Source organism: Argiope bruennichi, chromosome 6 (assembly GCF_947563725.1).
Source record: "Argiope bruennichi chromosome 6, qqArgBrue1.1, whole genome shotgun sequence".
Classification (NCBI taxonomy): domain Eukaryota; kingdom Metazoa; phylum Arthropoda; class Arachnida; order Araneae; family Araneidae; genus Argiope; species Argiope bruennichi.
Genome location: NC_079156.1, coordinates 53357273 through 53375495, shown reverse-complemented (window position 1 = coordinate 53375495; position 18223 = coordinate 53357273). Strand labels below are relative to the sequence as shown.

General features: G+C 28.0%; 1 protein-coding gene across 1 annotated transcript in view; it reads left to right on the top strand.

The window, feature by feature from the left end:
- The first annotated feature begins 876 nt into the window (after nt 1-876).
- LOC129971601 (zinc finger protein ush-like) overlaps nt 877-18223 on the top strand; it is a 142089-nt gene continuing 124742 nt past the window's right edge. The window contains exon 1 of the mRNA XM_056085525.1: nt 877-1011. Within this exon, the coding sequence (XP_055941500.1) occupies nt 972-1011 (40 nt within the window). The 5' untranslated portion in view covers nt 877-971. The remainder of the gene's footprint in view (nt 1012-18223) is intronic.

Sequence of the window (18223 nt, the reverse complement as noted above, 5' to 3'; positions counted from 1 at the left end):
TTCTTTTATGAAAAACAAAATTAAGCATTTAAGTTCTTCATAAATTCCTTCCATACAAACGCAGTAGGTCTAAACATTGTGTACCTACACTCCTTATCATTATTTAAGTAATACATGGAATTAAAAATTTTAACACACGTATTTGAAACGTGAATTTTTTTCCCGAAATCACCATATCCAAGGATAAAAATTAAATTATTTCAAATTTATCGTTTAGAATTCACAAAATATAGAAAAATAATTTTTTTGAAATCTAAGAATATTTACAATTTTCTACTTTTAATAAATACTCAGGATCATTTGAATTTCATGAAGTTAAAAATAGATTGAAGTTTATTTTTAACAATTTTAGTATTCATTAGAGTCCGTTATTTATTACGTTTCAACAAGTTTACGGTTATTTGATATGCAAGGGGAATGCGATATTTCTTTGATAAAAAATGGAGATAAATTTTAATTAAGTTCTTGTTTTAATTACAATATGTATTTTATTCACTTTTGCTTCTTATCTGTTTAATATTCCCCGTTTTTATCTAAATATCAAAATGTAGTATTTTTAGAAGCTTCTGTATTCAGCGTTGAACGTTAAATAAAGTCAAAAGATATAAACCCTGTTGCAGCTTTTATCAGTAGAAATCACAAATAAATAGAAAAAAAACAACTTCTCCTAAAAGTAAAACAGTCTGCACGTTTCTAAAACAAGAATCCGAAATCTAAAAATATCAGCGCTCAAAAAGAGAATTTTCATTCTTTGATACGCTTGGCGACATTTGCCGCAACTATCATGCAGATGAGGCCATCATTCGCTTGTCATCGCTACTTGGCATGGCTACGCCTTCAGCTTGGCGAAATTGTGGTTTCGGTCTCACTGCAGATGGTAGCAAACGTCAGGAGCGGTTGTCACGGATACGAGAGAAACCGCTTCCAATGGTGTTCCTAATAACGTGGATGCCTTTTGCAAGTAGAATCCCATGTCGCGTAGAAAACAACCCAACCCGAAGCCAGCGAAACGTAAGTAATTTTGTTAATGCTTCATTTAATTTAATTTTTTATATATTTATATTAATTCAGATTTTTCTCTAAACTTTTTAAACTAATCAACGTTTGAAAACTATGACTGTAAATCAGATTAAATAAGTGTTCCTTATACTGGCATGTTTAAATTTATTTCTATATAATGTATAATTTAGTAACTAACTTAATTTTTCGAATCGAACCACTCATTTGAAATTACATTTCCTTCTTTTCTCTTAGTTGTTTACTTTTGATTTGTTTATCCGATTTCATTAACGACCGAAACTCATGAAATTAACTATTAATTTAAAATTAAGAAGGTAAATCGTATTTATTTATTTTTTCAGTTTATATAATTAAACTGATTATTACATTTTGTAAAACTTATTTTCAATTTAGTTTTCGAATTTTTATGCTAATTTGATTTGCATTGTATTTATACTTTTATTTTTGTTTATTTATACGTGGTTTTTTTTTACATTTGCGTTTATGATCTAAAAATTAACCCATGATATTCGATTTTAAGTATTTATTTCTAGTTCTTTATCATCATTTTTTGTTTACTTTTGCATTGTTTATATTTTCAGAATATTCCAGCATCTACACTATGAAAATTATTTTAATTTTTAAAGTTAATATTTAAAATGATATTTAGAATTTTCCCATTTTATGGTTCTAAATTGTTTAGTATTTTTTTGTATTAGACATACGACATTTTTTTGTTTACTTTTGCATTGTTTACATTTTGTTTTTTTAAATTACAAGTTATCAAGTTAATTAGGATTTTAAAAATGATGATAAATAAGATTGGAATAGAGATACGATATCTTTCAAGTTGAAATTTTTTATAATGTTTTATGCAGTGCAGATGAGAAATTAAATTAAGAAACAGCTGATGGCAGTTTTTTTTTTATCTGGATGCGATAGCAATAAGTGCAGACGATAAACCAAACTAGAAAAGTGTTCTGTTTTTATTTCCAATTTTGGAAAAAAATTGTGGATTAACATTATTTTGCCAATAATAAACTTTTGTTTATTAAATTATATTTTTAATTGCACAATTACAAAAAAAATCTGGCATTAATTTGTCTGTATAAACAACTGATTCACTTTTAACAAAGGACGGATAAAATATTATTTTTGAAATTTGCAAATTTAAGTCATGAAATTTTTTCCATGCACTTCATTCGACTATAAGTTATTTTTTTTTTTTTTTTTTGCCAAACTTTAACTTCTACCGTCATTGTTTTAGTTCGCATATTTCGAGTTCAAAATCGGAATTTGTATTTCTTGTAACATGGGTTAATGAAATGGAATATAATTTTTTACGTTTTAAATTTCAAATCGGAATTTCTTTAATATCCAAGCTTAGGCAACTTTAGAAAATTATCTTAGACTATCGAAAATGGTTTCCTATTTATCTCTTATCTAATAATCGTTATTAGATAATTGATATCTTATTTTGCTATCTGATAAACATTTATGTTATTCTTTTAAGGATCGTATTCCAGCTGTTGGTTTCCCAAAATTTTCTACGATTAGGTTTGCGCAAGTTTGGTGTTTTTCCGTTGTCAAATTTCTTTCTCCCTAAATTTCGATTTTAGGAAAAAATCTTAATTTGATTTCTAATTTCCACCACGCTTTCATTTTGGTTTATTTTTATATTTTCTATATTTTTCGATTATTGTCTGTAACTAACTCGTCAGATTTATGTCTGTTTTGAAATCTTATTTCTAATTTAAATTCATTTAATTTTCCTTTGATTTGAATGTATTAAGCAACGTAATTAACCATATTATTGTTAAATCGAATTTTATGTTTTGTATCACAAATGAGTCTAAAAAATATGGAATCTCAAAATGATATCGGAACAAAAAATATAATTTTGGAAAATACTTTTAGAAATGTCCGATGAATATTTTAGGCAACAATTTAAGTAAATTCAAATCTGGCATTAGAAATGAAAGACTTCACTTTTCAAAAAAAAAAATTCTATGTTAAAACAAATTTAAAAGATTCTTTTTGTATAAAATTGTGTATTTGCTATAAATAATATGTACGCTGTAAGAAATTACTAAACAGATCTTCATATATTTATTAACTGAAAGGATAAAGCTTATGAAGCATAAGGAAGGATTTTATGAATGTTTCTTCAGTAATGGTTATAATGATATTTTCCCATAAAAAGATTTTTTATATTAAAAACATTTCAAATATTAAATTTTTTATAGCATAAAGTTTAATTCTTTGACACATCGAAACCTAAAAAAGTAAGAACATGCAAGAATATATATTGAAATTAAAATCGTAGAAAAAAAAAGAAAAAAAGCAAGAAAGAAAATAATTTATAGCAAACAATTTTGCTAAAAAAAACGAGACAGTTTACAAAACTGTCTATTTTATTCTCACTAAAAACATAAAAAAGTATATCATAATTGTTTCAATTGTTCTTTTACACTTTTAATCATTATAGTACAGTTTGGTTAGCTGCTTTGTAATTTAACAGCAACATATTTCGCTATAAAAATGTTCTCCAGTTGTCAATGCGATGTCTTCATTGAATTACTTTCTCTCTTCACATGCTCTATCTATCCATTCTGACAACAGATGAATTTTGATTTGACAATGTAAACGTCTAGGCCTATATAATTAGCAGGACAATTTAATTTTTTTTTGCCCCAGTAGATTAATTTTTTTCTATATTTTATTCATAAGAATTAGATTCTGTTTGGTTTTGCTAGTTTTTTTTAATACTTTTATCTCATTTTGGCAACACGGAACTCACTTTGCAATTATAATAATTTATAAATCAAAGTTTTTAAAAACTCATTTATCAAGAATAATGCTGCTCGAAAAACATTCTCTTCTTGCTTCAATGAATGCTAATGCCTTCAGAAACGCCACTCTAAATAATGTCATTTATTTTTCTGATTGAATTCAGAATTTTATTTCTGTTTTTCTAAGCGGTTATTCTTTTTAGATTCTGAAGTTACATATTTTGAACCTATGATGCTGTAATTAAGTCATTATTGTACATGCAATTTGCAATGGTAGAAGCAAGTAATAAACTTGCATCATATTTGTGTTTATTTAATAATTCATTTTATTTCTAACTGATAATTAAATAATTTCATTTTTGCTTTCTAATCTTATACTATATGACTACATGTCGATTTTGTAAGCAGATGCTGTAAAAATCTCTGTTAAACTGTGTGTATCATATATATTCACTAAAAATATAACCGCTGGATCGAAAAAATGGAATCATTTCACATTTGTCACATGGTCAATCGTCACTGCACATGCCAAGCACTGTTTATTGCCTCATACTGTGCCGTGACGTCACATCTCTTTTCACTCCAATAAGATGCGCAGTGGATTCCAAATTTAAAATGGGAAAATTTGTTTATATGAAACCTGCCAGAAAATGAATTAAATTCATTTTTACAGTCCATTTATTAATCAATGCATATAGCGGTAGCATGTCCGTACATACTTTTCCAAATAAATATTTTTAGAGTAATTTTGAAAAGAAATATCACATGAGTCTTCGAAATTATAATAACTGATTATCAAATTAGAATATTTTCAAATTTTATATATTAAAATTCACAGTGATCATTTAGCTAGTTTCGGTTAATTCATAAATTTCATTAAAACAAAAGAATTAAGCCAGAACTGTAAAATATAAAATTTATAATAAATAATTTTTCCATTATTTTCAGCAATGCAATAACTTCTGTATAATCAAATTAATTTATATATTGTTTTTGTTTAACTATCTTAATATCTCTTATATTACTAAGTAATGAAGTAAAATAACGTTAATTATTTTTCTAAGTCATTTATGCCTAAATGTACCTGCTAAAGGTAACATAAATATGAAATTTTTGTGTAATATGGAACGCCAGGACATTTTTAATCAAAGTATGAAATATGAAAATTATTTAAATATGCCGGATACTTTCTTTTAGGCATTGAATATAATACTTCAATTTTCTATAAAATAACAGATGATATTTTAGAAAAATATGAAAAGTATGTCATGATAAGGCTTATATTTAAAAAGTATGTGTTTCATAGAATGTTATTTAGAGAAAACAGTAAAAGAGTACCATAAAAATCTTTTATTCAAATTTTAAAGGAAGATTAAAGTTCTATAAAATATAATTAATGAAAGATACGAATGCGATATAGTTATGAAAGACACGAATCACCGATGTTTTTCATATTTAAACGATTTGTCAACTGACGTTGAATAGACTGTCTTGGAATTGTGTAAAACATCATTTTTTCATATACGTTGCCAAAAAATTCCTAATAATCCTACCGAATGTTGTATTTCAAACTTCGTCGGTGACATATATACAAAAGAAAAAAAAGCAATATTTGCTCTACTTTTCCTTCCATCTGTAAAAAATAATTCAAATGGATTATTATGAATGAAAAAAAAAAAAAGAAATCAGCATTTATCAGTTTTTGAAAAATTCTTTATTAACTAGTTAATAACATTTCATTCCTTTTTTTTTTCAAATTGTTGCAAAAGCAACTATTCGAGCTTTCAAAATATCGATAAAGAAATAACAGTAATTTAAAAATAGTAAATTCTAGATTGTTGATGGAGATAACAAAGTAGAAATGGAAAGCTGTTTATTACAAACAATGGTTCATCATTTGTTTTTCTATTAGAGTTTCCTTACTTGTGCGATGAAACATGAAATTTCGACATCTTGACTTGTCAGATTGCAATACTAGATATCGATATTTTTCCTGAAAAAAGAGTCATATGAAATCCAAAATGTAGTATTTTCACCTTTAAGGTAACCAGAGGGAGTTGATCTTTCCAAAACTTTCCCGCATACTTTCTAATAAAGGTGTTATACTAGAGAACAAATTGCATGGTAGTGGCATACAATAGTTCCGAAATATTAACCTTTGACATCAATTTAGCACTGTTACTGAATCTATCATGTCATCTTTGGCGAATTATTTGGCGATTAATCCCTGGAATGCGTTAAAAGTATCCAAAAATCGTGTGTTTTAGACACGTTTTTCTAAATCGACTGAAATAACATTTTGACATAAAACTGCACTTGTTGTTACAAAATCCCATATCACAATGGATATAGAATTTTTTAACTATCGTATTTACTGGTTTCTGAAAGTACAGAACGACAGACAGTCAAACCGTTTTTGGATTTAGGTTAAAATTTGGCAAGTATCTAGACTGTAGCAGATTGGTTTGAGCGAGGATAGAACCTAGGACCTTGTGGTTCGCAGTCCAGTAACATGACCACAATACAAAAGCAACTGCTCGGGTAGCGTAGCTGTTAAATGGCTTATAAGCTATTCACCATAAGACTATAGATGTTAACTCTGTGCATCGAATTTTATCTATCTAGCTCTCTTCGTTTTGTAGTTATTGTAATTAAATATATTCGAATAGTCGGACAGACCGACTTCCTTTGAACAGATTTTGTTCAAAATTTGAAAGAAATCTACAAATTTGGTATAAAGGCCGTGCACCAAATTTCTTCGGTCTTGATCAAAGCGTTTTTGAGTTATCTTTGTCATAGATGGACAGACATTTTCAGAAAATGTGTTTTCGAATTCAGGGAAGCTCTAAAATTATGGTGATTCGTCAAAATCTCGAGGTCGAATTTTTTGACGATTTTCTCTACATTACGTGTACGAGAACGTAAAAATTAGTAAGGTTCGAGTAACTTGTAAAGGCATAAAAAATGAGTATACTGATTTCTACTGTGTCATGTACTTTCTAAATATGGTCGGTTTATTTTTGCTTTCTGGTATACTAAGTATATAATGAAAAAGTTTTAAAATCATCAAGAGATTCGGCCTTGAAATTTTGACGAATCACCAGATTTCATAATTCATTGAGTTCGTAAACCACATTTTTAGAATTATGTCTATTTGCCCATCTGTGAATACAATGCAAAAACGCTTTGAAATAGGCTAATGAAATTTGAATATGGCTTTTATACCAAATTTGCAGATTTTTGTCAGATTTTGAACGAAATCCATTCAGAGGAAGTTTATTTATTCGGCAATCCGAGTACAAGTAAGCAACATAAATTAATTGCAAATCAACATAAATTAACTTAAATGAGAAGTATAAATGTAGCACCTATCGGTTTTTTTGTGGTTGTCTTAAAGTAATGTAAATGTGTTAAAAAAATAAAATGTTGTAAATTAGAATTACAAAATAACATAAGTGTGACATTTATAAGTTTTATATTGTTGCCAAAATAATGGAACAGTAAAAATATTTCAGACATCATAATAAACTTGTATTTTAGTTCCTGATTAAAATTTTGTAAATTTGTATGAGCAAAAATCTGTAATATATAGAGAGCCATATTAATTCTAAAGTGTGCCAATACCAGGTAATTAATATTTTATGTACATTTTGGGAAACATTAGCATTTTATCTTCATAAGTACTGTTATTTTATAATATGCTTAAAAGGTTTCACTTTTTATGTTATTTTCAAAACGAAAGATTGCTTTTTTTTTTTTTTACTTCTTATCAATTCCGACTATCAAATTACTTTTTTTCATTTTTAGAAAAAAGCTTTTAAAGTTACGCTACTTTTTGTGATTTTTTTTTTCTTTTTCTTTTGCCGATTTTCTTAAACTGCATTAATGGCATTTATCAGTTCCTCACAAAAATAGAAGAACCTACTTTTTATTTTATCATCATTTTGTGATGGCTAAAGCTATATCAAATGTTTTTCTAAATGCAAATTCGATTATTTCAAATCAATACCTGTTTCTTAGTGGGCGTTGAGAGCTAAAGCATTTCTGAATACCGGCGTTAAAGATAATGAAGTAACTTAAAAGGTATTCATTTTCTGAATTTTTTTGTCATCTGGTGTCAAATTAATTTCTGACAAATAAGATTTCGATTTCAGTTTCTTTTTCTTCCAAATTTAAATAATATTAGCCGTTTTTAGCGACCAGTTGTTTACCTATCACATTGAAAACATTTATTTAGTCATGTCAACCAACTTATAGCACCAAATGTAAAGATTATTTTAAATTATACTTTCATTAGAAACAAAGAGTGTTTCTGATTGGTTAGCTATGAGTGAAAGCTGTGAAATTTGTTCAGTTTTTTAAATAAGGATTATCTCAAGATTTTATTTTACGATTTCCCTCGAAAGTGGAGAGACCAGAAGGATATGCGACCATTAATGATATATCTAAATGTCATAAGTTGGCAAGTGAAATAAAAATTGGCAAAGTCGGTACAGTGGTTGGAACCGGGGAAATTCTATTGTCACTTTTCCCCGAGGAGAATGCACAATCTTTTGTGAATTTTTTCAGTGACTTTGAGATTTCTCTTTAAAATGAGGATTGGTGGGGAACAAATAATGATATATACAGTGGGCAAGAACTATTATCTGAAATAAAAATTGACGAAATCGGAATTGATTGCGGTTGGAGTCTCGGTTTTTGACTTAATATTCTAAATTTAATAAATAGTTTAATTCAGTTGGTTTAATTTAAATATATAGATATAAGTGTGATAAATTTTAACTAAGCTTAAAGTATTAATTTACTATTTGCTTATTATTTATTTAGATTTCAGACGTTTATATTCAAACTTAGAATTAACATATCACCATTTTTATATCAAAAATTCGATGTTTTTTTTCGATTTATCCATATATGCGAAATTTACGCAATGTATTCTAAATTTGATAAAATATTTTATTAATTCAAAATATTCGTATAGGCTATCTACATCTTCTCTTATATCATTGTATGTGATATGTGATTGTTGCATGTTGCCACAAATATTATATTTATCTACTGATTCCAGTAGTTATAATAAAATATGTTATTTTTTTATTTTATGTGATTTTTGACACGCAACATTTTGATATGACAGCGCAATCTCGAGAAAGACGAACTTTATAAGTTAAACATTTTCTTATTGGGTTTTCATTGTTATATGACAGAAAATGCTCGGTAAGAGAGATTTTTAATATATTGTTATAGAAAAATCCAAGAAATTTGATACAGTAGGTGTACGATTAAAACTCCAATAACAAATACACAAAATATAATTGAAGCATACACAAAATATCTTATGTATTAAACAATAACACCAAGTTGCAAATTGATAATAAATAATTGCAACAGCACAAAGTGTTTAGAGAGAGCTCGCAGGAAGTTAATACTTCTAAGAGAAATTAACTCACGTTTATCAATAAATCTCATTACTGATTACTTCTCTCAGATTTTTTTAATCTCAATGAAAGAGCAAATAAGCTTCTAGAACAAACGCAGGAACTCGAGTTCTAATCGAGCTATCCCAACATTCGAAATACTTCATTTTTGTCTCCAAAGTTATGAAATTTGTCATCAAGTCGCCAAATCATTGCCAAAGCCTATTTTTCTTAGCTGGAGATTAACTACACAAAGAAGCAATGTCACTAATTCGTTACAATGTGAGTTTCTATCTTTAGGACCGAAAGATTTTATGTCTGATTTAGGAAAATTAATCACCAAAAATATTTAAGAAAGCTCTCATTATTAATATATTTTATCGATATCTGTCGAATAATTGGCAATTAATTTACTGTTTTTCTTATTAATATGAAAATGTTTAGTCTGGTATATTATCTGAAATTGTATCATGCAATATGAGAATTACATGCGACAGGCATGATTTTTAATCAAACATGTCATATCATAAAAAATCATACCAAACGCTTTATAGAGCAGATTTTTAAAGAGTTGGATATTTATTCTTGGGTAGTAGATGCTCATTAAGACAAAAAAATTACATTTTTTATTATAAAAGAAATATTAATCGATATATTAAGTTATTTCCTCGGTAACATTTAAACACATCACCACAAAATAAATTACATTAGTTTAAAGTTAAAGGAATCAGCTCATTAGAGATTTAACATTTTTTCTTTTACAAAGTCTCCTCTAATATTAACAAATATTTCCAAAATAAATTTAAGCATATTTCACAACAAACTTTTCGTTGTTTTTTCATTTTAATATATTTATTATTTAATTTAATAAGCAGTATTCAAATAAATATTCATTAATTATATCATAATAATCAATTTTCGAATGTGTCTAAACTTCATTCCAAAACTTTTGAGATTAATCATATACATGCATATAGTTTATATGTTTTATTAAACCATTATTTTAAAAACTATTAAATCACAATAATTATAACAACAAAAATTATACAATATATATTTTTTTCTGAAAAATACAGCAGTATTTATATGAATGCACTAACATGCCAGCTAAGTGTTCCATTCTGAAAATTCCGTAACCTTTTTGGTACTACGGACTAAAGTGATCTCATTTAAGCTACTACTCATAACCAAATTCTTTTAAAGTCGAAGGAAAAAGAAAACGTTTTTTAATTCCCTTATAAATTATTAATTTTCTCTTATAAATAATTAATTTTGTTACTAATTTGGCAAAAGTCTAACAGGACAAAATGTGAAATTATTCCCTACTTTCCAGAATTATTCCATTAATTCTTCACTAATAACCTAAGCTTAAATTTACGAAGCAGGAAGTTTACGTCCAGTTCTCTAATAATTTATGCATCTACCCAGTGTCAATCATCTATCATAAGACTCCATCTAAGAAATGAAATGCTAATTTATTCTAATCCGAAAGTTAATCCTTGTTTTCTATATCGCGTGTGTTCTCGCCAGTGTGACATGTTTCTCAGATGGGAAAAAAGATAAGGTTTTGCCTTTGGTGCTGTTTTCTTTTTTCAGGAAAATGTGGTATGAATTTCCACATAAATGCCTTGGTCATTAAAATATTTGTTGCAGAACGTTGTTTGTAACATATTTTTTCAATGTTATGTGTTTTTTTTCTTTCTTTATTTTTCTTAAAAATATGGGAATCAACGTAAATATGAATTTGTTAAAATCTCCAGTTCTAATTTTTTCACGATTGCAGTATTGTTTCGCTGTATAGTTTCGCCACGATTACAATATTTTCCCGCTGTAAATTTTCTTCTAGTAAGAAAAAAAAATCAAAATGTTATACCTAATGTAAGATAATGTCAGAATGTTATACCTAATGCAAGATAATGTCAGAATGTTATACCTAATGTAAGATAATATGAGAATGTTGTACCTAATGTAAAATAATGTCAGAATAATATATCTAATGTAAGATAATGTCAGAATGTTATACCTAATGTAAGATAATATGAGAATGTTGTACTTAATGTAAAATAATGTCAGAATATTATATCTAATGTAAGAAAATGTCAGAATGTTATACCTAATGTAAGATAATATGAGAATGTTGTACCTAATGTAAAATAATGTCAGAATATTATATCTAATGTAAGATAATGTCAGAATGTTATACCTAACGTAAGAATTTTGCTGAATCTTTTATTTATATTTATAAAAGGAAGTGTTTCGATGTATATGCGTGCGTCGGCGCTGTGCAAGATATGGCCTAGAGCTGGCAGTTCGGCACATAGTTATTTCAGAGGATAAGAATTTGAATTTCGAAGCAGTTTTTTTTTTTTCTTTAGAATTTTTTTGAACAACAGATATTATTGTTGTAACGATCTTGTTAATTATCTGAAATGCTTTCTTGAGGAATGAGAAAGTAAAATTATATCGCCAAATAAAATTATGTGTAATTTGGAATGGGTTACCTGGAAGATTTCAGTTTCTAATAGTATGCTCATGTCAGAATATTTGACTTCATTAGACAAATTCATTCTTAACTAAACAATCATGAAGATTAATATGCATAAGAATATTTTAAATTAAACGCGGTCTATATTTATTTGTGAATCAACTGGTCTCTAAAGGTATCTAGTATAAACTGTTTTGATGTAATTCATAACATTTCCTGTCTCCCTCGAGGAAGAAAAAGATACAATTGTGTTCTTACACTCTAGTTTAAAATAGACAGTATGTGTAGCATATGTGTCAAAATAGACGTTAATTAAAATTATATATATAGAAATATGTAGGTATATATAGTATATAAATGTATGTATAGACATATTCTAAATATCTTAGTCTCGTAATAGAGGGAAGTATGGCGTATTTAGTAAACCAAAGAGATTATCGAATACAAGTATATTTCTTAAAATAGAAGCTTAACAGTCAAATAGATACAGAGGTTCACTTTTTTGTATTACTTTCAGAGGAAACTGGTCCACATTCTCGCTATTTTGGTGGAACATCTAAGGGGTTTCCAACAGCTAGATCCAATAAACATTTCTGAATAGCAAATAATTTACCAACTTTAAAATAATAAGAGCTAAAAACACTGTTCTAAACCTTCTTCTTCCGGTTCATTTTTCCTCACTCAAGCTATACCTGAAACCACAATGCAAATAGTAGAAAGTTCTTGTATTTACTATTAATAACATTAATTATAATAAAGTTTTCCATTTTGAATCAATTATATTTCTTTTTATTCTTGCATTCATTATCTCTATTTATTATTTATAACTATAAATTTTACAGCTAAATTTTTAATTTATTATTACCTCATTTATGCTTCCATTTCACTTGTAATTATATGTTTAAAGTAGCACATGTTTACAGAAGAAAAAGCAATAGTTATTGAGAAAGGAATTAAATTGGTTTTCGTCAATACAGAATTAGAATTTCATCACAATGAAAATTATATGTTTGCTTATTTTACATTAACTTTTTATTTTATAATGAAATCTGCATTGGAAATGAAATGGAAAATCTGCTATTCACCTAAAGCTGGTTTGTAAAATGACCATGAGTTGAAGCAGTCAGACATCATTTTTAAACTAATTTCTTTTTGTTATACATTAAATCTACACAGTTTTATAAAACGGTATGCCACTTAATTTTACAAAACCAGTTCCAGTCGCGTCCTATTCCAAAGAATTCTGGAATTTTAAATATTCATTAAATAACTATTTTAATTCTTGCCTACTCTTTTTCCCCAATTATCAAAGATTTTCTTTTGAAAGAAATTGAACATTATTTTGATTTTTTTTTTTACATCAAAATCAAATTGTTTATGTTTTGACTCGAGATAAAATTTTACGGAATTCCCTAAACACACATGATTGCCTTTCAAGACATTATCAAGGTATGACAATAAGCTCTTAAAAATGGAAGAACTTTTATCGAAATTTGTATTTTATGATTTACTTTGTTTGGCATTCCAATGTTTAATCTTTTATTGATATCGTAATTTCGCTGATACTGAATTTGAGTTAAGTGAACTCGCAGTGTGTTAATCTATTTTTCTAAAACATCCAATCCATTATCTTTGAAATAAGTATTGTCATTCATTTCCGTCCTTCAACGATTAACGTCACTATTATTATTTATTTCTGAATTCAAATAAAAACAAAGCAGATAATGCATGAAGAAAGAGCATTATATTTAAAATTTTTCGAATAACAAAAAATAGGTAAAAATTAGTTAGCTGGAAGAAGGAATTAGGAATAAATGTGCGTTTCTGATTTTGTTTTTCTGTACAACTTGGTAAGTCTATTTAAATCTTTAGTAAATCGCCATTAGTATTCTCACTAAATAGAGTGCTCACTCTAATTTCCAATAGTTAATTCCCCCGCAATTGCTAATTAACATATATTTGCAATAAAAAAAAGATTAATGATGTAAAGAATTATATTTTTTATTATTTAAGTTTGTAAATGGATTGTTGAACATATTATATAGTGAAATTTTTATAAATTCTCTCCAGATTTATTGCTTATATATACTGAAACATTCTTGGCATATTAATATTTTAAACAAAAGCGCATCTATACAAATGCATTTTACAGTGATTATGTAACGAAGTTTTGAACTTCAGTGTTTCAGATAATTTTAGATAATTGCATTATCCTCCTCAAGGAAGTTCAACTAAACAAAAGACGGTGATTCCTAGAATCCATCCTTAATTGGCCAAAATCAATGAAATTCAGTTTCATAACACAATCAGTTTCAGGCGCAGAAGAGTAGTTTTGTTCAAAATAATGCGTAGAATGTCTTGCTAAGTATGATTGCAGATTTCTAAAAAAATTTATACTTCGTATTTTGGTGAACATAGCACTTATTGACACAGATGACAAAAAATATAATATTCAGTCTATTAGATATTCCCATCCCCTTGAAATATCTGACTGTTTGGTATTAAGAGTGGGCAATTCTGTTTTTTATTCATAATATTAGTGAGGTTTTTTGTAAGCTTTCTATTTTAGTTTTTTTTTTGGGGGGGGAATTCCTTAAGTTAGGGCTTTTAACGTTCTTCTAAAACTATGCGTGTTGATTCCATGTTTATTTGAAAGATTCACTTTTTCTGACCATTATGGTGAAGTGTTGGCGCTGCGATTAAGTGATCGCTGATTCAACCCTTATTTCAGAAGTGATCCGTCCTTTATATGCGTTTGATTTGAATTCTATCATTGAATGTCAGATAGCCTCAATTTTTTAAGTCTTGAAAGTCTAATATCTGCTTTGAAGATACAGATATCGTCCTTGTCCTCTGATAACAACTCGAAATGACACGATGTGTCTTTCAATAGTCTTCGTCATGTCCTCTGATAACAACTCGAAATGACACGATGTGTCTATCAATAGTCCTCGTCAAACTTCAAACGGCACGATAATTTAACTTAATAAACCTCTAAATTCTTTAACATTTATGAATAAAAAAAGTGAAAAACTCGTCTCATCTCAAACTATTTAATTAAAATTCTCTAATTAATTATTTTAAATTTAATTTTTTTTTTATTTTACCCTTATTTAATGTTTCGCTTTCCTATTTTTAATGGAACTAGGATAAATTTTTCCAACAAAGATAAGATCGATTTTTCTATCCCGTTTTTCTTAGTAAGATAAGTAGAAAAAGGAAATAAATAAATTTAAAAGCCCTATTTGAATATGCGATGGCTCGTTCGTAAATTACCGTTCAATTATCGATTTTTTGATGCAATTAAATATTTTTAAAAGATACTTATAGCCCTTTTTGCCTCGGGGAATGGCAAAATATATTCTCACTTATTCCATGAAGTTTGATGAAATAAGCTACAATAAATTTGATCATATATATATATAAAAGAATTCACTTGCATATAAGTGGGAAAAATATCCCACTGTTTTGTAGCGAAAGTGTTTCGGAAAACCACTTAAAATAATAATTTATTTATTCACAAAATTTTTTAATAATTCTGATGTTGTTAAATTTTTTCTAAATGTGAAAATTCTATTTTCGCAATTAATTTTCAGAATGTTGAATCAGAAACGTTTGGCTCAACAATAAAATTAGCAGAGAAATAAGAAAAACAGGCATTATTTCCGGGTAAAAACAAAGAAATTTGACCTATATTGAAACGCAGCGTATTGCTTTGAAATGATTCAAGTCTAAGCAATATCCTGCCTTTTAATATAGGTCGAATGATTCATAGAAATGATTCAAAGCAAAAGATTTTTTTTAATCTTTCTGTTTATTTTCATTTATTTATTTTGTGCGTTTGTCAAAATATCAAAAAATTTGAAATATAAAGGCAAACGTTTTCAAAATACGAATAGATTTTTTTTGGGGGGGGGATTAAAATGCTGATAAAGTTTGACCCCCTAACTTGTCATATTAAGCATGATATGTAAAATAAATTTTTCAATATTTTGTCTGCTCAACTTTAGACTGTATTGAATTAGTGAAAAGTTTTCAGTTTCAGAAATAAGGACTGTAGATAGGAGAAACGATTTTATTGAAGATTCATTACTTTTATGTGGGTGCATTTTCGTTCCTCTAGCATCGGTTGTCAAGTAACCATTAGTTAGTGTGGTGTGGAATTCTGGAGAGTAATTGAGTAGATTTAGATGATATTCTTATCACTTGATTCCAGCAGAAATTGACGAGATCCATTCCGAAATAGGCGACCTGTATCATTAATTTAATGATGTAGATTTGTTAATTCACCTGTTGATTCACCTATTACAAATAAAGATTATTACAAGTAATGATCAATTACTTCCTTACAAATAATGACAGAAGAAAAATATTTGCATGGAATATGGAAAGAAACTAAAAAGTTTGTATACTTACATACTAATTACCTTATGTAACTTCCCTTGGTAGCACAGATCAACTCCATGCAATATTCTAATCCATGCCAGACACTGGGAAGTATTTTCGCGGCCATAGATGTGCTCTCGGTACCTACATCCAGGTTCTACATGCGACTGTCTAAGTCTTGAAAAATTAATTCATTTCATTAAGATATATCACAAAAAAATAAACTAGAAGCTTTGATAAGACGGGAAGATTTCATGTGGTAATCTATTTCATGCAAGACACTATAAAATATTTTTACAGATATTTATGTGCAATCGATAGTCACACGAATTTTTTGTATGTATCTATTTAAATTCGCTGACATTAGTTCTTGCATCTTCATTTTTTTTTTTCAAATTACAAAGAAGTTAGAAATTTTGTTTATGTGCATTATAATTATCTCGTGGGTGTTCCCTTGGTATCGCGGACAAAATATTTATGGTAATCTATTCCATAAAAAATCAGGGTACACTATATATACTACTAAGAAGTATATATAGATGCGTGCTTCCATCTAAATACTCTTGTGTCTTCATTGTATTGAGGTGTGTCATAGATTCTGCTTAAACGTCATGCATGTATCAGTGAACAAGCTGAAAAAATGCATAATGAAGGCTCCACATTCTAGTTATATCTACTACTTCATTTATATTGCTCTGTAACCAAAGGAAGTCACATTCGGGAATTGTCTCGTGCATAAAACCAAACAACCACTTAAAGCCATATTCCTTTAAACTGTATTGGATATTTCATCATCGTAGATAAAAAAAAAAAGCTTTAGCCATTTGTAATCAGTTTAATAATTTTAAATAACCCTCTATTTTGTTCCTTTTTGAAAGAGCCTTGGACAGAACTCGTCATTTTAAATCTTGGTCAGATAACGAGGACGATTTTTAAGAGCGCACCCCGATCTCTTCCGAAGCTTCCGTTCCACACTATATATATGTAATGATATTTTAAACCCTTCATTTCAATTTAATTAATTTCCAAGTTTTTATCTTAATATAGCCCATAGTAACTTATTCCAAAATATTCTCTTATTTTGTGGTCTAATTCCACTGTCTCTATTTAATTAATTCAAGAGAAGCTTTATAAAATTACTGAATCGACTAAACGCCGACACATTCTCACGCTCCGCGTGAAAGGGTAAAAAATGTCTAGTAAACACATTCTCTTTAACTTGTGATTGACATACATCAGAAATCCCCATCAGAATCTTTTTAATATATAATCACTATGAAGAAATATTTTCCCTATCAAAATCTCAGGTTATATAAGAAGAGGGATAATTCATTTCTCTTTTCTTCCCCACTTCTTCTTTTGTGACGCGCTGTGGCGGACGTTGCCTTGTCCGCGCCTTCTTGTAAATAATCATGCTTGCCTCCCGGAGAGAATAAATCGAACTTTAATATATATATATATATATATATATATATATATATATATATATATATATATATATATATATATATATATATATATATATATATATATATATATATATATATATATATATATATATGTGTGTGGGAAAAGGCAACGACCAGCATTAATATTTGAAATATATTTATTAAGATTAAAGGATAAAGGACAAAACATTACTACATAGAACATAAAAGATACATGAGCGTGAGCTACACGTCTTGCAGTCTCACTGCCTAACTCTCGTCTGCCAATAATGACGGAAAAGCATCACGTGATTAATGACGTGACGCAACATGGCCAACATGGCGCCATACAGGATACGGGATCTGTCAGCGCTTCCCACATCGGCCATCATGACAGGATAGGCGACCTCGCCTTATGGTATACAGTACATTGAAGTAAATATATAAAACAAACAGCAAATGCAGGAAAATAATAATATGTAAAATTGAAATATTCACAAGATAAAACAAATAAAATAGTCATACCATCCGTGACAGCATAAGTATATAGCAATACAATAGCGTGCACTGGAAATATCGAATAACTAACTAAAAATAAAAATAATATTAGTGTTGAACATATAAAAATATAAAAACACAAAATAAACAGAGAAAAAAAAATCAAAGTCTATATCGTCCAAATATACACACACAAAAAGAAGGAAAATAGTTCTCTTT